This window comes from Malaclemys terrapin, chromosome 20, assembly GCF_027887155.1.
Source record: "Malaclemys terrapin pileata isolate rMalTer1 chromosome 20, rMalTer1.hap1, whole genome shotgun sequence".
Taxonomy (NCBI): Eukaryota; Metazoa; Chordata; order Testudines; family Emydidae; genus Malaclemys; species Malaclemys terrapin.
In genome coordinates, this window is record NC_071524.1 from 6,197,870 (window position 1) to 6,219,295 (window position 21,426).

The window sequence follows — 21,426 nt, forward strand, 5'->3', positions numbered from 1 at the left end:
AGTAGTGTGACAGCCTGTCCCAAATAGGGTGGGACAGTCCCAAAATGCAGAGTTCAAGTCCCAGTCCCGGGCTGAATGACTCCTGGACAGTATTTGTCCCAATTCCCAGCAGTGCTGCTCTGCCCCTGCCCAAGTGCGGAGACCTGAGGTGGGCCTTAGCCCCTTTTCCCATGAGGCCCTGTCCCCTGCTCCTCTTCTCTTGCTGCGTCCCCTGAGGTCCCACCACCTGGCCAGGCCAGAAGCTGGACCTGGGCAGTTGTAAGAGCTGCCCAAGGAGCCTGCCTATTGTCGGGAGCCCCAGACCTGGGTGGTGCACCCCGGGGGACAGGGTAGGGTGACCAGCTAGCAACTGTGAAAAAAATGGGACAGGGGTGGAGGGTAATAAGCGCCTGTCAAGGCTGCTTCCCCACTTTGAACTTTAGGGTACAAATGTGGGGGCCTGCATGAAGACTTCTAAGCTTAACTACCTGCTTAGATCTGGTCCGCTGCCACCATTCCCAAAGCTAATTCCCTTCCCTGGGAAGCCTTGAGAAACCTTTCACCAATTCCCTAGTGAATACAGATCCAAACCCCTTGGATCTAAAAATAAGGGGGAAAAAAATCAATCAGGTTCTTAAAAAGAAGGCTTTTAATTAAAGAAAAAAAGGTAAAAATCATCTCTGTAAAATCAGGATGGAAAATAACTTTACAGGGTAAGCAAACTTAAAGAGCTCAGAGGAACCCCCTCTAGCCCAGGTTCAAAGTATAGCAAACAAAGATAAACACTCTAGTAAAAGGTACATTTACAAGTTGAGAAAACAAAGATAAAAACTAACACGCCTTCCCTGGCTGTTTACTTACAAGTTTGAAATATGAGAGACTTGTTTAGAACGATATGGAGAACCTGGATTGATGTCTGGTCCCTCTCAGTCCCAAGAGCGAACAACCCCCTAAACAAAGAGCACAAACAAAAGCCTTTCCCACCCCCCGCAAGATTTGAAAGTATCTTGTCCGCTTATTGGTCCTTTGGGTCAGGTGTCAGCCAGGTTACCCGAGCTTCTTAACCCTTTACAAGTAAAAGGATTTTGGAGTCCCTGGCCAGGAGGGATTTTATAGTACTGTACACAGGACAACTGTTACCCTTCCCTTTATAGTTATGACACACACCCCAAATCACAGATAGCGTTGGACGTCCGGTTCCACACTGGCTGCGATTTCTTCCTGGAGCTCTAGGAGAAAACAGAGTTAATAAGACACATGTACCTTTAGACATACTACTGATTATATAAAAACTAACAATATGTTCCAGTCCAAGAACAATTTTTAACCAGTTGACTCTGGGAAACTTTCCCGGGAGAGTGCATCAGCCACTTTGTTAGAAGCTCCTGAAATGTGTTGTATTTCAAAATCAAAATCTTGGAGAGCTAAACTCCACCGAAGAAGTTTTTTGTTATTCCCCTTGGTGGTATGAAGCCACTGCAGCATGGTCTGTAGTTGGAAACGCTGTCCCCAAACATATGGGCATAGCTTTTCCAGCGCGTACACAATGGCGTAGCATTCCTTTTCGATGATTGACCAGTGGCTTTCCCTCTCAGACAGTTTTTTGCTGAGAAACACGACAGGATGGAATTCTTGATCCGGTCCTTCCTGCATTAAAACTGCTCCCACGCCTTGCTCAGACACATCTGTGGTTACCAGGAACGGTTTGTCAAAGTCTGGGGCCCTTAGCACAGGGTCAGACATGAGTGTCGCCTTAAGCTGGTGAAAGGCCTTTTGACACTCATCAGTCTACTGAACTGCATTTGGCTGTTTCTTTCTGGTTAGGTCTGTCAGCGGGGCGGCGATTTGGCTGTAGTGTGGTACAAATTGCCTATAATATCCAGCCAAGCCTAAGAAGGATTGGACCTGTTTCTTTGACTTTGGGACAGGCCATTTTTGGATAGCATCCACTTTGGCCTGTAGGTGATTTACAGTTCCTTGACCCACCTGGTGCCCCAGGTAAGTCACTCTGTTTTGGCCTATTTGACACTTTTTAGCCTTAACAGTTAGTCCTGCCTGCCGGATGCGCTCGAAGACTTTTTCCAGGTGCTCCAGGTGTTCTGTCCATGAATCAGAAAAAATGGCCACATCATCGAGGTAGGCAACTGCAGATTCTCCCAATCCCGCTAGGAGACCATCTACAAGTCTTTGGAAGGTGGCGGGTGCATTTCGCAACCCAAAAGGGAGTACATTGAATTCATACACCCCTGCCTGGGTGACGAAGGCTGACCTTTCCTTCGCGGGTTCATCTAGTGGTACTTGCCAGTACCCTTTGGTTAAGTCTAAGGTAAAGATGAATTGGGCATGTCCCAATTTTTCCAATAGCTCATCTGTGCGTGGCAATGGATAGTTGTCAGGACGAGTTACAGCATTTAGCTTACGGTAGTCCACGCAAAAGCGTATTTCCCCATCTGGTTTGGGAACTAGAACCACTGGAGATGCCCATATACTATTAGAGGGCCTGATTATACCCATCTGTAGCATGTCCTGGATCTCCCTTTGTATAGCAGTTTGGGCATGAGGTGACTCCCGATAGGGTGGGGTTCTAATTGGGTGAGCATTACCTGTGTCAATGGAGTGGTATGCCCGTTCGGTCCGTCCTGGAGTGGCTGAGAAAACTGGTGCAAAGCTTGTACACAGCTCCTTGATCTGCTGTCGCTGCAGACGTCCAAGGGTCGTGGAGAGGTTCACCTCTTCCATGCCACCATCCTTTTTTCCTTCGTAGTAGACACCTTCAGGCCACTTCGCGTCATCTGTTTTCTGGGCTGTAAACTGGCAAACGTTTAATTCTCTGGAATAAAAGGGCTTAAGAGAATTAACATGGTATACCTTAGGCTTTATGTTGGAGGTGGGGGAGGCTATGAGATAGTTAACAGCTCCTAGGCGTTCCTGGACCTTGAATGGTCCTTCCCACGACGCTTCCATTTTATGGGCCTGGAGCGCCTTTAAGACCATGACTAGGTCTCCTACTTTGAAGGACCGTTCTCTGGAATGTTTATCATACCAGGCCTTTTGCTCTTCCTGAGCATCCTTTAGGTTTTCTTTAGCAAGGGCTAAAGAGTGTCAGAGGGTGCTTTGTAGGTTGCTTACAAAGTCTAGAATGTTAGTTCCTGGAGAAGGTGTAAACCCCTCCCATTGCTGCTTCACCAACTGTAATGGCCCCTTAACCTCGTGGCCATACACAAGTTCAAATGGTGAAAACCCTAAACTGGGATGTGATACAGCCCTGCAGGCAAAAAGCAACTGCTGCAACACTAGGTCCCAATCATTGGAGTGTTCATTTACGAATTTACACATCATGGCCCCCAAAGTTCCATTAAACCTCTCCACCAGGCCATTGGTTTGATGGTGGTAAGGGGTGGCAACCAAGTGATTCACCCCATGAGCTTCCCACAGGTTTTTCATGGTCCCTGCCAGGAAGTTAGTTCCCGAATCTGTAAGGATGTCGGAGGGCCAACCTACCCTGGCAAAAATGTCTGCTAATGCCTGGCACACACTTTTAGCCCTGGTGTTGCTTAAGGGTACTGCTTCCGGCCATCGGATAGCAAAATCCATGAAAGTCAGTACGTACTGCTTTCCTCTGGGTGTCTTCTTTGAGAAAGGACCCAGAATATCCACAGCTACTCGCTGAAATGGGACCTCAATTATGGGTAGTGGCTGGAGAGGGGCTTTGACCTGGTCTTGGGGCTTTCCCACTCGTTGGCACACCCCACAAGACCGGACATAATTAATAACGTCCTTGCCCATTCCCTCCCAGTGGAAGGGCTTCCCCAACCGGTCTTTGGTTCTGTTCACCCCAGAATGGCCACTGGGATGACCATGGGCTAAGCTCAAGAGCTTTACCCGATACTTAGTGGGAACTACCAACTGTCTTTGAGGATGCCAGTCTTCCTGGTGCCCACCAGAAAGAGTCTCCTTGTATAAAAGTCCTTGTTCTACAACAAACCGAGATCAGTTAGAAGAGCTGAGAGGCGGTAGGGTGCTCTGTGCTGCCGCCCAAGCTTTCTGAAGGCTGTCATCTGCTTCCTGCTCGGCCTGGAACTGTTCCCTTGATGCTGGAGACATCAGTTCCTCCTTGGACTGTGGACTGGGGCTTGGTCCCTCTGGAAGCGATGCAGGTGCTGGGGCTGGGGCTGTTTCCATTGACTGTGAACTGCTGTCCGCTGGTGCACTATGTGGTATTTCAGGCTCTGGCTGAGCCTCTTGGGTAGGGTTATCTGCTGCTTCACCAGTTCAGGCTCGCTGGTGCCCTCTGGCATTGGAGTTGTAGACGGGTTTGCAAGCGCTGGACTCAGTGCTGGCAATGGTTCTGGTGCTGGTTGTGTTGCCAGTTCCGGTTCTGGGACTGGCTTTGGCTGGGTCTCTGGGATTGGATCCACTACGGCTGTTGCAGTCGCCACCTCTGCTAAGGGTCCACTGAGCTGAGGCCTCAGCTCTACCATGTACTGGTCTGGAGTGAGGGTGTATCCAAGGCAGGCCCTTTCAAAATTTTCTAAGAAGGCCTCAGTATCATCACCTGCCTTGTAGGTGGGGAATTTTCTGGGATGGGAAGTGGTACCTGGAGAGGGGTTGTTAGGATTGGCTGTTGTATCCAGCCTAGCCCTTGCTACTTCCAGTTCATGCCTCCTTTCTTTTTCTCTGGCCTCCTCTTTGGCTTTCTCCAGCTCCATAGCTCTCTTGTGGGCCTCCTCTTTGGCTTTCTCTTCTTTTGTAGTCATTTCCCTGTTTTCTTATGCTGGGTCACACCCCTCTGCAGTTGACTGAAACTAGGATACTCTCAGCTCAGGCTGCTGCTGAGTTAAGAGACTTTCTAACTCTACTCCCGAGGATGTAAAAAGAAAAAACAAAACAAAAAAACAAAAAACAAACAAACAAAAAAAAAAACACAATTCAGCTTGTAAATTCCTTTTACCAGTTTGCTCAATGATTGAACCCTTCTCTTAACAAAGGCCCTTGTTAAAAAAAAAAAAATTAACACCTCTGCCTTCAGGCAAGGAGAGATAAGATATGCATCTACCTTCAGCTCTGCTTTCCAAGCAGCTAGAAGGAAAACAAAAAAAAAAAATCTTACTGGCTTTTGGGTTTAAAATGATCTCCACCGCTCTGCCACCATGTCAAAGCTGCTTCCCCACTTTGAACTTTAGGGTACAAATATGGGGGCCTGCATGAAGACTTCTAAGCTTAACTACCTGCTTAGATCTGGTCCGCTGCCACCATTCCCAAAGCTAATTCCCTTCCCTGGGAAGCCTTGAGAAACCTTTCACCAATTCCCTGGTGAATACAGATCCAAACCCCTTGGATCTAAAAACAAGGAAAAATCAATCAGGTTCTTAAAAAGAAGGCTTTTAATTAAAGAAAAAGGTAAAAATCATCTCTGTAAAATCAGGATGGAAAATAACTTTACAGGGTAAGCAAACTTAAAGAGCTCAGAGGAACCCCCTCTAGCCCAGGTTCAAAGTATAGCAAACAAAGATAAACACTCTAGTAAAAGGTACATTTACAAGTTGAGAAAACAAAGATAAAAACTAACACGCCTTGCTTGCCTGGCTGTTTATTTACAAGTTTGAAATATAAGAGACTTGTTTAGAAAGATGTGGAGAACCTGGATTAATGTCTCGTCCCTCTCAGTCCCAAGAGCATACAACCCCCTAAACAAAGAGCACAAACAAAAACCTTCCCCCCCCCCCTCCCCAAGATTTGAAAGTATCTTGTCCCCTTATTGGTCCTTTGGGTCAGGTGTCAGCCAGGTTACCCGAGCTTCTTAACCCTTTACAGGTAAAAGAATTTTGGAGTCTCTGGCCAGGAGGGATTTTATAGTACTGTACACAGGAGAGCTGTTACCCTTCCCTTTATAGTTATGACAGTGCCTACAACCCAGGTAACTACAGACCAGTTAGTTTAACTTCTGTGCCAGGGAAGATAATGGAGCAAGTAATTAAGGAAATCATCTGCAAACACTTGGAAGGTGGTAAGGTGATAGGGAACAGCCAGCATGGATTTGTGAAGAACAAATCATGTCAAACCAATCTGATAGCTTTCTTTGATAGGATAACGAGCCTTGTGGATAAGGGTGAAGCGGTGGATGTGGTATACCTAGACTTTAGTAAGGCATTTGATACGGTCTCGCATGATATTCTTATCGATAAACTAGGCAAATACAAATTAGATGGGGCTACTATAAGGTGGGTGCATAACTGGCTGGATAACCGTACTCAGAGAGTTGTTATTAATGGTTCCCAATCCTGCTGGAAAGGCGTAATGAGTGGGGTTCCGCAGGGGTCTGTTTTGGGACCGGCTCTGTTCAATATCTTCATCAACGACTTAGATATTGGCATAGAAAGTACGCTTATTAAGTTTGCGGATGATACCAAACTGGGAGGGATTGCAACTACTTTGGAGGACAGGGTCATAATTCAAAATGATCTGGACAAATTGGAGAAATGGGCTGAGTTAAACAGGATGAAGTTTAACAAAGACAAATGCAAAGTGCTCCACTTAGGAAGGAAAAATCAATTTCACACATACAGAATGGGAAAAGACTGTCTAGGAAGGAGTACGGCAGAAAGGGATCTAGGGGTTATAGTGGACCACAAGCTAAATATGAGTCAACAGTGTGATGCTGTTGCAAAAAAAGCAAACATGATTCTGGGATGCATTAACAGGTGTGTTGTGAGCAAGACACGAGAAGTCATTCTTCCGCTCTACTCTGCTCTGGTTAGGCCTCAGCTGGAGTATTGTGTCCAGTTCTGGGCGCCGCATTTTAAAAAAGATGTGGAGAAATTGGAAAGGGTCCAAAGAAGAGCAACAAGAATGATTAAAGGTCTTGAGAACATGACCTATGAAGGAAGGCTGAAAGAACTGGGTTTGTTTAGTTTGGAAAAGAGAAGACTGAGAGGGGACATGATAGCAGTTTTCAGGTATCTAATAGGGTGTCATAAGGAGGAGGGAGAGAACTTGTTCACCTTAGCCTCTAAGGATAGAACCAGAAACAATGGGTTTAAACTGCAGCAAGGGAGGTCTAGGTTGGACATTAGGAAAAAGTTCCTAACTGTCAGGGTGGTTAAACACTGGAACAAATTGCCTAGGGAGGTTGTGGAATCTCCGTCTCTGGAGATATTTAAGAGTAGGTTAGATAAATGTCTATCAGGGATGGTCTAGACAGTATTTGGTCCTGCCATGCGGGCAGGGGACTGGACTCGATGACCTCTCGAGGTCCCTTCCAGTCCTATAATCTATGAATCTATGAATCTATATAAGAAAAAAATCCCAAAAAACATGACTGTCCCTATAAAAATGGGACATCTGGTCACCCTAGGGCAGGGACATGGGCCGGGGCTGCTCTCAGGCACCTTGGCCCCCACCCAGGGCAGGTGGAGGGTCTAGGGCTCCCCACAGTGGCCCTGGCTCCCTGAGTGGCTGGGCTCCAGCTTCTGGCCTGGCCACAGGTTGAGGTCTCAGGGGATAGAAGGGGCAAAGGAGCTTGGGGGGAAGGAGAGGAGGAGTAGTGGGCAGAACAATGGTGGGGTGGGGCTCCTGCATGTCTCCCACTTTTGCATTTTGAAAAAGTGGTCAGTCTAGAGTAGAACCCAGGGCCAATCCCACCACCCTGGGGCCAGAGATGGAGCGTAGAGCCTGGGGCCAGGCCGGTCACCCCACAGCTGAGGACAGGGCATATAGCAGTGGTTCTCAACTTGCAACCCATAGGCCATTTGCAGCCCAATCAACACACTACTGCAGCCTATGTGTCATCCTCAGGCCATACAGGTAGCATTGGATGCGGCCCACATAACACATTGTGGGACACATATGCGGCCCACAATGGTAAATAGGTTGAGAACCACTGGTGTAGAGCCTGGGCTGACCAGGTTACTCCATGACTAGCAACAATGGGGCTAAGTTCTCTCCTCACCCCCACTTCTCCCTTCCCCTCCCACATACCCCTGCAGGGCAGCCTGGTTGGATACTGCAACAAAAATTGTTTCACTGATGGCAAAATCCCCCTCGCATTGCCAGCTCCTGGAGGGGGGTGGGGGAGGTGCAGGTGGGGCTGAAATTTTGGCCTAGACAATAGGGGGCAGTGCCACACAACCTCCCACCACACACAGGAGCTGCAGCTTCACTTGTCAGAGAGAGCGACCCTTGCACACCTCCACCCTGTGCATGGTGCCCCGTTCCAGCCCTCCTACTCTGTTCCACCCATCATCTAGCTCCCACTCAGTGACCCTACCAGCCCTCCTGCTTGGTGCCCCCCACCATTCCTCCCACTCCCAAATCCAGGGAAAGGTCTCTGATCATAGATTATCAGGGTTGGAAGGGACCTCAGGAGGTCATCTAGTCCAACCCCTTCCTCCACCAATTCCCAACTAAATCATCCCAGCCAGGGCTTTGTCAAGGCTGACCTTAAAAACCTCTAAGGAAGGAGGTTCCACCATCCTCCTAGTGAAAAAGTTTTTCCTAATATCCAACTGTGACGAAGTTGGAATGTTTGTAATGTTCTCTCTGGATACTGTGTGAGTGCCTCAGTTTCCCCTATGCATTTCTTGAGTCTCTAACAGGGAGGATTAGGGGGCATGATTGTGGCAGAGTCGAGGGCCAGTGTGGTGGTGTGGCAGATACCCTGTTTCCTGGCAACTGATGCCCTGGGCCCTTCCCCCCTTCAAGGTGCCAACTGAAGGTGTTGGAGAACAAAGGGATCAGGTGACCTCCTGGCCCCGGGAAAGAGACAAAGGCAGAGAAGGGGCTAGGTAGTCAGTTTGGGAGCTGGCTGGGGAAGTGGAGTGAAGTGAAGATGTGGTTGTCTGGCTCACTTCCCCCCAAAATGGACCCGGCTGAGAGGTCCTGTTCTCTGTACCTACAAGCACTGTTTTAGACTGTTCCTGTCATCTAATAAACCTCTGTTTTACTGGCTGGCTGAGAATCACATCTGACTGCGGAGTTGGGGTGCAGGACCCTCTGGCTTCCCCAGGACCCCGCCTGTGTGGGCTCACTGTGGGAAGCGCACAGAGGGGCAGAGGATGCTGAATGCTCCAAGGTCAGACCCAGAAAGGTAGAAGCAGGGTGAGCGGCTTTCCCTAAAGACAGTTGGCTCACAGAGAGGAGGCTGCACCAGAGTCCTGGCTGGCTTCGTAGGGAGCAGTTCCAGAGCATTGCCCGGGAACTCCGTGACACCAACCTAAACCTCCCACTCTGTAATTTGAGACCATTACTCCTTGTTCTGTCATCTCGTACCACTGAGAACAGTCTAGATCCATCCTCTTTGGAACCCCCTTTCAGGTAGTTCAAAGCAGCTATCAAATCCCCCCTCATTCTTCTCTTCTGCAGACTAAACAATCCCAGTTCCCTCAGTCTCTCCCCATGAATCACGTGTTCTGGCCCCCTAATAATTTTTGTTGCCCTCCACTGGACTCTTTCCAATTTTTCCACATCTTTCTTGTAGTGTGGGGCCCAAAACTGGACACAGTACTCCAGATGAGGCCTCACCACTGCCAAATAGAGGGGAATGATCACATCCCTTGATCTGCTGGCAATGCTCCTATTTATACAGCCCAAAATGCTGTTAGTGTTCTTGGCAACAAGGGTACACTGTTGATTCATATCCAGCTTCTCGTCCATTGTAATCCCCAAGTCCTTTTCTGCAGAACTGCAGCCTAGCCACTCAGTCCCTACTCTCTAGCAGTGCATGGGATTCTTCCGTCCTAAATGCAGGACTCTGCACTTGTTGAACCTCATCAGATTTCTTTTGGCCCAATCCTCTAATTTGGCTAGGTCCCTCTGTATCCTATCGCTACCACTCTTCCCAGTTTAGTGTCATCTGCAAACTTGCTGAGGGTGCAATCCACACCATCCTCCAGCTGATTAATGAAGATATTGAACAAAACTGGCCCCAGGACCGACCCTTGGGGCACTCCACTTGATACCGGCTGCCAACTAGACATGGAGCCATTGATCACTACCCGTTGAGCCTGATGATCTAGCCAGCTTTCTATCCACCTTACAGTCCATTCATTCATCCCTTACTTCTTTAACTTGCTGACAATACCACTGTGGGAGACTGTATCAAAAGCTTTGTGAAAATCAAGGAATAACATGTCCACTACTTTCCCCTCATCCACAGAGTCAGTTATCTCATCATAGAAGGCAATTAGGTTAGTCAGGCATGACTTGCCCTTGGTGAATCCATGCTGACTGTTCCTGATCACTGTTCTCTCCTCTAAGTGTTTCAAAATGGATTCCTTGAGGACCTGCTCCATGATTTTTCCAGGGACTGAGGTGAGGCTGACTGGCCTGTAGTTCCCCGGATCCTCCTTCTTCCCTTTTTTAAAGATAGGGACTACATTAGCCTTTTTCCAGTCATCCAGGACCTCCCCCGATCGCCATGAATTTTCAAAGATAATGGCCAATGGCTTCGCAATCACATCCGCCAATTCCTTTAGCACCCTCGGATGCAGCGCATCTGGCCCCATGGACTTGTGCTTGTCCAGTTTTTCTAAATAGTCCCGAACCACTTCTTTCTCCACACAGGGCTGGTCACCTCCTCCCCATACTGTGCTGCTCAGTGCAGCAGTCTGGGAGCTGACCTTGTTTGTGAAGGCAGAGGCAAAAAAAGCATTGAGTACATTAGCTTTTTCCACATCCTCGGTCACTAGGTTGCCTCCCTCATTCAGTAAGGGGCCCACACTTTGCTTGACTTTCTTCTTGTTGCCAATATACCTGAAGAAACCCTTCTTCTTACTCTTAACATCTCTTGCTAGCTGCAACTCCAAGTGTTATCTGGCCTTCCCGATTTCACTCCTGCATGCCTGAGCAATATTTTTATACTCCTCCCTGGTCATTTGTCCAATCTTCCACTTCTTGTAAGCTTCTTTTTTGCGTTTAAGATCAGGAAGGATTTCACTGTTAAGCCAAGCTGGTCGCCTGCCATATTTACTATTCTTTCTACACATCGGGATGGTTTGTTCCTGCAACCTCAAAAAGGATTCTTTAAAATACAACCAGCTCTCCTGGACTCCTTTCCTCCTCATGTTATTCTCCCAGGGGATCCTGCCCATCAGTTCCCTGAGGGAGTCAAAGTCTGCTTTTCTGAAGTCCAGAGTCCGTATTCTGCTGCTCTCCTTTCTTCCTTGTGTCAGGATCCTGAACTCGACCATCTCATGGTCACTGCCTCCCAGGTTCCCATCCACTTTTGCTTCCCCTACTAATTCTTCCCTGTTTGTGAGCAGCAGGTCAAGAAGAGCTCTGCCCCTAGTTGGTTCCTCTGGCAGACTCCTCAGTCCTCTCTCATATTCCCTAGGGTTATCTTACTCATTCCCTGATGGGTTTCTCTTCTGCCTCAATGACCTTCATTCTCTTGCAGGCATCTCTCTTTTCAAGACCCTGGGAAACACGTTCTCACACTCCTCATATCTTTCTGCATGGCTCCAATTTTTCAGGCCCTTCCTCATCAGGTTGTTACTCATTGCACTCCGTATAATATCGCTACTGGTTGGAAAAGAGAATCCAGGGTTATTTAATGTGCTGTTGCAAGGGGAGATCACTCCTATTTCCCAGGGGTGGGTGTGATTGAGGCAGCTTCCAATCCCTCCCCACTGGAGATACCTCCAGCAGGAGCTCAACAATCAACCAAGCAAAATTATGGGTCCCAAGAGAGCTGTGGAGGGCCCAACCCGGAAGCCCCATATTCCTTTCCCCTTTTGCAGACTCTTCCTTTTTGCCCTCAAATCTTTTCCTTAGACCCTACCATGTTGTCAGGTTTTCCCACAAGCACCTTCACACTTTTTCCCAAGCTGACCCCAATGAATGGGGAAAATGTCACATCAAATTTCATAAAGACACCCACTGCATCTTATTGTAAATCCCCCCTTAAAACCTAACTTTGCCTCATGCATGCCAATCATTACCACCTGGCTGATGGCCATCTATAATTACTATGACCAGGTTGACTAATTTATGCACACACATCCATCCTTATTGTTACCTAGCTCCCCACCCCATTTATCCATCTGTTTGCATCTTTTCATGATCCTAGATTCTGAGCTGAGGTAGGAACTACATTTGCATTACTTGTTGGTACAGTGTCTGTCACAGTGGAGCCCTGACTGAATCCTCTAGGCACTACTGAAATAATAATAAAAACAGCTCGCCCTTTCAGCCCATCTCCCTTCTCTGCATGCACCTGTGCTCCATGTCTCTGCCTCCTCTCCTCACTCCAGCTTCTATTTCTTCTGGCCCTTTATAGTTAATCCACCTCCCCAAAAGGCAGTAGCTAGCTCCCTGGAAGAATTCTTCCATCAACCTAGCACTGTCAACACTGTGGGTTAGGCTGGCTTAACTATGTCACTCAGCAGGGTGGATTTTTCACACTCCTGAACAATGTAGCTGGGTCATTATATTGTAAGCTCTCTGGGGCAGGGACTGTCTTTTTGCTCTGTGTTTATAGAGCATGTGGTCCATGACTGGGACTCCTTGGTGCTAAACAATAATTATATAGTATCTAAGCACCTGGCAGCCTGTAACCCCAGCCATCCCCGTGAAGTAAATATTCCCTCTCTCAGACTGTGGTATTGAGTTCACTGAGCATGGGTTTCCACTTCTGAACTGGTTTCCTGCCTGAGATTGCAAAATCCCAGAAAGGAGAGGGTGTTGAAAACTATCCAACATGCTATGAGTGGATTGTTGAGGCAGAATGGGCCTCTCATAGAATATCAGGGTTGGAAGGGACCTCAGGAGGTCATCTAGTCCAACCCTCTGCTCAAAGCAGGACCAATTCCCTGACAGATTTTTGCCCCAAATCCCTAAATGGCCCCCTCAAGGATTGAACTCACAACCCTGGGTTTAGCAGGCCAATGCTCAAACCACTGAGCTATCCCTCCCCCCTGCCTCCTTTTGAGGGAAAGGTTTAGGGGACTCAGACTCTGGCAGTCTTCTCAGCAGAGGGGCTGGTTGGGTTTGGTTTTTCTTCCTCTTCCAGCAGATGGTGAGTGAGAATGAGGAGAATGATTTGCAGGAAGGGTTTGAGAGTGAAAATTCAAGGGACATTATTGGAGGATCCAAGGGGAACGTTTCCCAGCAATCCCCTCACATTGCTCAGATGTGGCCTGTTGTCATTCAGTCCAGGATTGCTGGGTAGCTACTGAGATGAGTGAGACCACAATAGGCTTTTTTTCCTTTCCTCTTCAATTCCTTCCCTGTGTCAAGATCTTCCAATACTGTAATGAATCATCCCTGGCTCATCCAGGCATCCCCTTCTGTGGGATGAAGTTGTGCACTGTCCCTGGGGCTAATCTGAACCTTTGTTTAGTGTTTCTCATCACAGCGATGGATGTTTGAGATCTCAGAAGGAGCTGAAAAGGGGATCTTGGGCTGGAAGCCAGACAACTCTTGAAAAGGGTGAGGGTCACACTCAGAATTTATAACTCAGGGCTAGTAGTTCCCTGAGAAATAAAAGTGAGAGGGAGCACGTCTCCATGGAGAAAAGGTACTAGCTGGAAGCAGCATCTCTCCTGGAGGGGACACATGCCTGGCATAAGAGTCCAGCTTCTCTTTCTCTCCTGTTGTCCTACCATCTTTGGAAAAAGTTCTATTTGCTTCCTCGTCTGGAAGCATGTGTAGCTCCATGGGCAAGTTAATGTTAAAAAGATAAGAGGTCATTTGATTTGTAAAAATCTACAGAATTATAATTTCAGTGGTGTCACCCTCAATGGCTGATGGGAGAGGGATCTTGCTCCCTCCTCTCCCCGACTCCCAGCTCCAGGTCTTCCAGTTGGTGGAAATTTTGATAATACAATGGTGTTTGATACCCAACTCAACCTATTTCTTTCACAACACCGATGAACACAATGGTACCAACCATGACAAACCCAGAACAATTATGTAGACATATATTTGGGGGATATAAAAAAAAACTTGTTTAAAATTATACTTTAACACCAGCATGTCAAATATGCAGCCCTCACAAAGTTAAACTGTGGCCTTCAAATGACAATACTGTGTTGTCAGTTAATGCTCAGAACATGGTACCTGAGCATTTTTTTAATGTTACAAGTTATTATAAATGGAAGGAGTGCTTCAAGTTAATTTGTCATCATTGGCAAAAGGAAGCGGTTCAGTGGTATTGATGATCACCTTTGCTTATTATGCCAAAAGAGAGTTATAATGATGCACAGGTTAAGATGTCAGCATCCAGCCAAAAATTACTAAAATCAATCCGCAAACTGGGTATGCGCATAGTTACATAACATACATTACCAAACATACTTAATTACAATCCCAAAGTAATTTATTACAAAATCCTTGTTTTTTACTTTGGTCTTGATCATTTTTAGGCATCAATGGGGAGATGAAGAGTACCAGCTAATAGCTGAATATTTGGAGAGTACCACTGTGGAGGACCCGGTTAAACACATTGCTCAGTGGCACCTTACATGCTGTAAGAAGTTACTCCTGGAGGAATTCTGTGCCACTGTATGCGTGATATGCCACACAATTTATTTTCCCCCCCACAGAAAATAACTTCTGCCGGAAAGTTGCTGCAGTTACACCTTTAGCCCACCAGGGGCTGCCGTGGTGTTAGAACAGAGCAGTTGCTCTGGGGCCCTCTCTAGCTGTGATAGAGAAGAGAAAGTGGCTGCCTTCCTGACAGCAGTGCCCTGCTGGTGCAGCCAGAAGACAAGGGATATGGCGGGGGGGGGGGGGGGGAGGAGAGAGAGAACAGGCAGCGTGGGGCACATGGGGCTGCTGGAAGAGGTCACAAACTGGGGTTCATAAGGGCTAGTGGTGGAGGACAGATTGGGGCAGGGGCTGAATGGGGATGGAGGCACAGGGCCACATGGGGACAGGGGAAGGTGGTGCGGGCCACATTGGGGAAGGGTGGTGGCTGAGTAGAGGCCCAGAGACACATGGGGATGGGGGAGGGGGTGTCTGAGTGGGAGCGGCGGGATACATGGAGACTGGGCAGATGTGCCTGACTGAATTGGAAAGGCTGGGGTCAGCCAGGGTCTGCATGGCTAAGGCTCCCTAACAATCCCCAACCCCCAAAAGCCCATTCCATATTTCTCCCACCCACACCCAATAACCCTCCAGGTTCATTCCTAGGCTCCTTCCCTCTCCCTCAGCTCCTCCATTATCCCTGACTCCCCAAGCCTTTGCACTGCTTCTGAGGCAGGTGGGAAGTAAAACTCTGTATTAAGCCAAAGAATCCTGTGGCACCTTATAGACTAACAGATGTGGCACAGGACTCTTTGTTGCTTTTTACAGATCCAGACTAACACGGCTACCCCTCTGATACTTGAGCTCTGTACTGTAGTTTAAATGAATTGCTCAAAGTTCTGTATTTATATACCTAGTAAGGAATCCATTTGTCAGAAAACATTTCCTGAACCTTTTTCATTGTCATTGTCATTATTACAGACATATTTGCTGATGGGTACTTTGAAATAAATTACCAAAAATAATTGAAACTGGTGTGATTATATTGTGATATTTTGACAAATAAAAATTTGCAGAATTGTAAAATGCGTTGTGCAGAATTCCTCCAGGAGTACAGAAATGCATCCATAAACTGAATTTCGCAAGGTTGAAGGGGAAGTACATCAGGCTTAAGACAAAAGTTGAAGATGCTGGGCCATGCCAGCTGTGGGCAAGACTCACCTTCTACTAAATTGCAAAGCATGTTTTGAGACAAACCCCTGGTTCTTCTGAGGTCAGTCGGAAGCCATCCATTAAGCATAGTTTCAACATGAGGCAGGTCAGACACTGCATAAAGAGTCACTCTTAGAAAAAATGTTGCATGGACAGTATAATTAAGTGGGTGCAATGACTCAAAAGATGCCCACACATACAGCATTGAGTATCACTTTGAGTGCCACAATGAATGTATATAATGTGTTGGGTCAAAAGGTAAAAGCAACAGAAACAAATACTGATTTTACTATTGCAACTTGTGTGACTCAATAAATTGCCTGGTAGAGACTCTAATGGATGGGAAAGTGATGGCCATGGCCAATGCAGAAGCTAAGTACAGAGAAATATGTGCTTTGAATGAGATTGCAGCAGAACAGATGCTTAGCAGAAGGGCTTTTAAAGCCCTTATTGAATCTGAACTGTGAGATATAGACATAGTTTTTAGCAATCCTAGCCACAGAAATGAATCAGTGCATTTCCTTAAAAGCTGCACAAGGTCTGGCCCTACCAAATGCGGAAGAAAGTGCTGACATCAACAGTAATATGAAGACATTGTTTGCAGCTGCTAAGTTTCTCTTTAAAAAAAAAAAAAAAAAAAAACACACACAGAAAAGTATTTTGTCCTGCAGTACATGGGAGTTTCAGGGCTGATCCCAAACCTGAAAAAATAATGCCACGTGACCTGGACGACTTCTTAAGGGGTGTAGGTTTCAGAGTGGCAGCCGTGTTAAAAAAGAACAAGGAGTCTTTGTGGCACTGTAGAGACTAACAAATGTAAGTCAGTGACTTCAGCACCAGCAAGTAGGCCAATAAGCAAGCGGAGTACAAGGCTGCTGCTTTAGCACATAGCCTGATGTACGAATGCTTGAGTGAAAGGCTAGGTCAAAACCAGCCCCCCCCACCACTGAATTTATGATTCTGTAGATTTTTACTTTCCTTCGCTTTCTAGTACTCACGTGACCGGGGAATGAGATTTTACTGTGTTCCGCTCCCACACTCTATAGGGGCTGCTCCAGGATCACTGCTGAGTGCCAAGCGCCTCCCGAAGGGGGCAGGGAGAACAGGTGAAAAGATCTGGGGGGGTGGGGGTGGGTCGGTCGGTCTGTCCCTTCACAGACACCAGCTCAACCCCGAGGCCGCTGTGGTCAGCTGCGAGGGCTAGACCTCAGGGGCGGGTTAAAGCAGCCCCCTTCCCTTGACTGACAGCGATCGCGGCCAATCCCTGTCACGCAGAGGTGGGATGAACTCTGCGCTGGATAGAGGCTGCAATTTGCAAGCAGGAAGCACGTGTGTGATGATTAGTAGGTGTGTTGTGGGAAACTGCTGCTGTGCTGCCGGTTACTGCAGGCGAACCCGTCTCAATATCTTTGAGACATGTGGGTGAGTGAGTTGGGGTGGCTGGGGTTATAGGTGGAGGTGGGGAAATGTGCCAGGGAGAGGCCTGTCTATTGGGGAGTTCAGGGAGACGGGATTACAGGTTGGGGGATGTGCAGGGAGGGATCTGTCTGTGGGGGATGTGCAGGAAGGGGCCTGTCTATTGGGGTGTTTAGGGAGCTACACAGGTCGGTCGGGGGGATGTGCCCATGATCTCACAGCAAACTCCCACATTTTCTCACAGTCCCATGTGTCCTCTCTCATTACTTTCAGTGAACTGAAGACAAGATGGCCTCCCTCAAGCTGGCCATTTCCCTATAGCTTTTGCACATAGAAGTGAGGTTGCCCCTAGTGGACATGGAGACTGAAGCCAGACTGTTCTCAGGGAAGATGGCTGCCTCTGTTAGGAGGCTGAACTGGAAGCCATGAGGTGACGGGAATACAGGGAACAGAACGGGGGCTGAAGATTTGCAAGTAGATATGAGGGACAGGAGGGATGAATGGGGGTACAGGGAGAGAGACAGGGACATAGGGTATATGGAGTGCAGGAGGAGATGGGGAAGGGTGGGGCAGGAGAATGTGAGGTGCAGGAGGAAACTGAAGAGAGGCAAGAGAGGAGTTGGGAACATCTTTCAAGTGCAAGGGAAAATGTGAGGGGTAAGATGCTATAAAGTGATAGGGAGGGAAACTGGGGACAGGAGTGTTGGAGGCAGAGGGGGATAATGTGAGTGGGGAGAAGAGACTTGGTGGGGTTGATAAGGAGGCGTTTAAGGGAGAGGAAAAGGTCAGTGATAGGGGAGGAGAGTGGAGAAGCATTGGCGAGTGGCTCCACCATTCTAGGGGGTAAGGGATTAGGTGGAGTCCCCCTTGGAGCCCTCAGTGGTGAGGCTGCATTCTGATTGTGCGCTTCACTTTGAATTTTGACCCCAAAATGATTTCACACACACTGGGGCCAGGCAGTTCCCGCTAAAGAATGCAAAACCAGAATGCAATTCAGAACCTCACATGGGCTTACAGATCATTGGCGGTTTTTCTTTTTTTTTAAAAACTTGTGATTTTGGGGAGAGGTCCCACTCATGACCAAAGGGGAGATATCCAGAAGGATTAATGTGCAGACCAAATGTACTGGCGGCAGGTGAGCGAAGTAGGGAGCAAGTGGGGAGAGTGCCAGAAATGAAGGAGAGGGAGAGAGATGAGGGGATTTCTGCATGAGAGAAGAGGCAAAGGGACATGAGCCAAGAAAAGGAGGGAACTGGGAGGAAAGGGAAGAGATTTCTGGCCTGACACAGCTGAACCCCTCACAGTTGTGAGAAAATTATGAAGCCAGGGGAGAAGGTGATCAGATTTTGGGGCTATGGATTGTGCCCCTCTGTGGCTCCTCTTGGTCCCCATTTTTTTCCTGGGTGAGTGTGGGGCTCCTTCTGGTGGTACCTCCAGTTATCATGGATGTGAGCCTGCCAGGTCGTACCCTCTGCTGGAAATGTGAGAGATTAAATCATCCCTGGATTCTCTTTCCACTCCGCAGGTGCTGGGATCCTGAGCAAAGCCGAGATACAGCCTCATGAGGAAGGGCCTGAAAACCTGGAGCTTCCTGACATGTTACAAGGGGGATCAGGAGAGACAGCTTGCCAGAGTCCTCAGCAGGAAGAAGCCTGCGAGAAGCAGAAGAGGAACCAAGTCAGGAATGTGTCAGATCCCTTAGGAGAGTGTGAGAACAGATTCAGACTTCCCCAGCCACTTTCACAGGGCAGACCTGGGGCCATGGGAGATCTTAATAGCCAAGAGAAACCCCATAAATGTATAGACTGTAGGGAAAGCTTTCATGAAGAGCAGGAACTCTTGGCCCATGGGAGAGTCCACAGGAGGGAAAGATCCCATCTCTGTGCTGAATGTGGGGAGAGGTTCAAGCATCGGTCAGAGCTTTCTAAACACCAAAGAACCCACACAGGGGAGAGCCCCCATTCCTGTGGGGAATGCGGGAAGAGCTTCCGGCATCTGGCCACGCTTGCTGTGCATCGCCAAATCCACATGGGGGAGAGACACCATCCCTGTGGTGAGTGTGGGAAGAGGTTCAGCTGCCCCTCAGATCTCAGCAATCACCAGAGGTTGCACACTGCCGAGAGGCGCTATGCCTGCCCTGAATGCAGGAAAGGATTCAATCACCCCTGCGAACTGAGCAGGCACCTGCGAATGCACACGGGTGAGCGCCCCTTCCCCTGCCCTGAGTGTGGGAAGGGGTTCAGCCAGAGCTCGGATCTCAACAAGCACCTGCGGGTACACACGGGCGAGCGGCCCTTTCCCTGTGCTGAGTGCGGGAAAAGGTTCAGCAATAGGTCGGATCTCAACAAGCACCTGCGGGTGCACACAGGTGAGCGGCCCTATCCCTGCACTGAGTGTGGGAGAAGCTTTAGCCAGGTCTCCGCACTCACCCTACACCAGAGAACCCACACTGGAGAAAGACCCTACGTCTGCGACGTGTGTGAAAAAAGGTACACGCACCCATCAAACCTAATTAAACACAAGAGAATCCACATGGGGGAGTGACCCTGGGGAAGGATTTGCAGAGAGAGAGCCTCTGGTGTGCTGCCAGAGAATCAGCAGCATCACAATGGCAGATACCAAGGGACAAAGCCTCCTTGCAGATTGAGTGCCACGCAGACTGATTTCTAGCTAGAGCCTACCAGAGAATCCAGCTAGACAAATGAGACCTTGCCAGACATGGACTTCGCTCCAGACGTATGTGTATAATAACGTGAAACTGAGGAACAGGAACCACTACTACAGAGTTTGAGAAACATTGGCCCCTGCCCCCGACTCCCACCATCTCCTCCCAGAATCAGTGGTTTAAACCCCTGGGAAGGGCTTTCTCTGAAGAGTTGTCCAGTGCCAGAAATCCCCCAGCAGCAATTAGTCCCTTACTTGCGTTTTACCAGTCAGGGGGTAGCTTGTCTCTTCTCTGCATCTGTGTGAACTCATTTTGTTCCCTGCTCTGGCTTCCTCTGTGGCTGGGATGGAGCCTACTTGGGGCTCTCTGCCTTTGGGTAAGGGAGGTTTCTTTAGATGTGTTTGGGATTCCCCTGGGACTTGCTAGGGCTGTGAGCAGGAGGAGGTAGAGAAACGGATTGTCCCATGGGTTGGGGAGGCCCCAGCATCCACCTGAGAGATAGCTACAGAACCTTGCACAACAGAGTCAGTTAAGATGTTTACAGATTCCAGACCTGATTGTCCTCTTACTCACAGCAGTTTTACACTGTCACTCTCTTGACTTCAGTGGAGTTACTCCTGACTTACATCAGCGGGAGTCTGAGGAGTACCAGGACCAGCATCCCCTGGAAGCTGAGACTAGATTTTATTCCTGTCAGGATTCTCAGAGCCCCCTGCCTAAGTGATTTGAGGGGTAGATGTGACCTTGGGGTAGGATCAGGCTGTTGGTGTCTGAGGACTGTTTGGAACGTCCCTGCAGATTTAGGATCTCTCCTTGGTGGAGTCCCTCCTTCCAGAGACTCTTCTCATGGGAGCCATGTAGTAGTTCTGCATGGTATTTTAATCCTACACTTCTAGGATTGCTGACCATATTTCTGCAAAGGAAGCAATGCTGTAACTTGCATGGGAGGTGCTTTCAGGCTTCCTGCAGCTCATTGGCCCAGACAGAAAAGTTACCTCGTTCCTTTGGCCTTTATTTTATTTTCAGAGCATATTTTTTGGCAATTCGTGTTGTGCTGAACATGACCACAGTCCCTTCTCTTAACTGCACCCTCTCCCCATATACTTGATCCTGAACCCATTACAGCCTGTGTTTTAATGTGGATTTGATTGTTTGGTATCACTAGGCCTGGTGTTTCCTTCCCAGATTCATTTAAAACTCCAGTTGCTAACAGAAAAATTAATTACAACCCTAAGATTAAGAGAGACCCTGAATTTTCCCACTTTCAGTGACTTGAAATGTTTGCAAACTCTGGCTTTACTGAAACCAGCCTAGGAAAAGGTTGTTCAGGATTCAAAATAAATGATGTTTCCTCAGCTCCAATACTCTCCTTATATGTTTTCATCTACTGATTTCTTGTGGTGTTGGCACTCATAAATGCAGATCCAGTGGATAAGGGTCTGTCTACACAGAGTCAGGAGCACTAAGTAACAAGATGATGGGTTACATGCCTCACAGTGGCTTTAGGCTATGTCTACAGTATGCACCTTTTAGTAACACAGCTGTGCCGCTACAGCCATACTGCTAAAAGGTGCGCAGCGTAGTCGCTCTTTGTCGGCAGGAGAGCGCTCTCCCGCCAACAAAGCACTATTCACACCGGTGCTTTTCGTTGGTAAAACTTTTGTCGTTCGGGGGGAGGGGCGCGGAGGTTT

The 21,426-nt window shown here is 48.2% G+C and overlaps 1 protein-coding gene and 1 long non-coding RNA gene across 4 annotated transcripts; one reads left to right on the top strand and one right to left on the bottom strand.

The window, feature by feature from the left end:
- Window positions 1–610: 610 nt before the first annotated feature.
- LOC128826403 (uncharacterized) lies at window positions 611–5,675 on the bottom strand. The gene is made up of 2 exons (XR_008442835.1): window positions 2,583–5,675; window positions 611–1,208 (listed from the first exon to the last, which is right to left on the bottom strand). It is a non-coding gene; the product is annotated as an uncharacterized LOC128826403 (long non-coding RNA).
- An 11,152-nt stretch (window positions 5,676–16,827) lies between these two features.
- LOC128826398 (oocyte zinc finger protein XlCOF19-like) lies at window positions 16,828–21,092 on the top strand. Of its 3 annotated transcripts, XM_054009652.1 has the most exons (3): window positions 16,828–17,076; window positions 17,344–17,500; window positions 18,596–21,092. In XM_054009652.1, exon 3 carries the CDS (start codon window positions 18,667–18,669, stop codon window positions 19,612–19,614), a length of 948 nt encoding a protein of 315 aa, XP_053865627.1. In that variant the 5' UTR covers window positions 16,828–17,076; window positions 17,344–17,500; window positions 18,596–18,666; the 3' UTR covers window positions 19,615–21,092. The 3 variants fall into 3 exon arrangements, with proteins under 3 accessions (XP_053865627.1, XP_053865626.1, XP_053865628.1); XM_054009651.1 differs by lacking the exon at window positions 17,344–17,500; XM_054009653.1 differs by lacking the exon at window positions 17,344–17,500 and having other exon boundaries at window positions 16,828–17,001.
- Window positions 21,093–21,426: the final 334 nt, after the last annotated feature.

Bases quoted from the DNA above. Each gene is read 5' to 3' on its own strand.
- LOC128826398 (XM_054009652.1), top strand. From the start codon at position 18,667: ATGTTACAAGGGGGATCAGGAGAGACAGCTTGCCAGAGTCCTCAGCAG.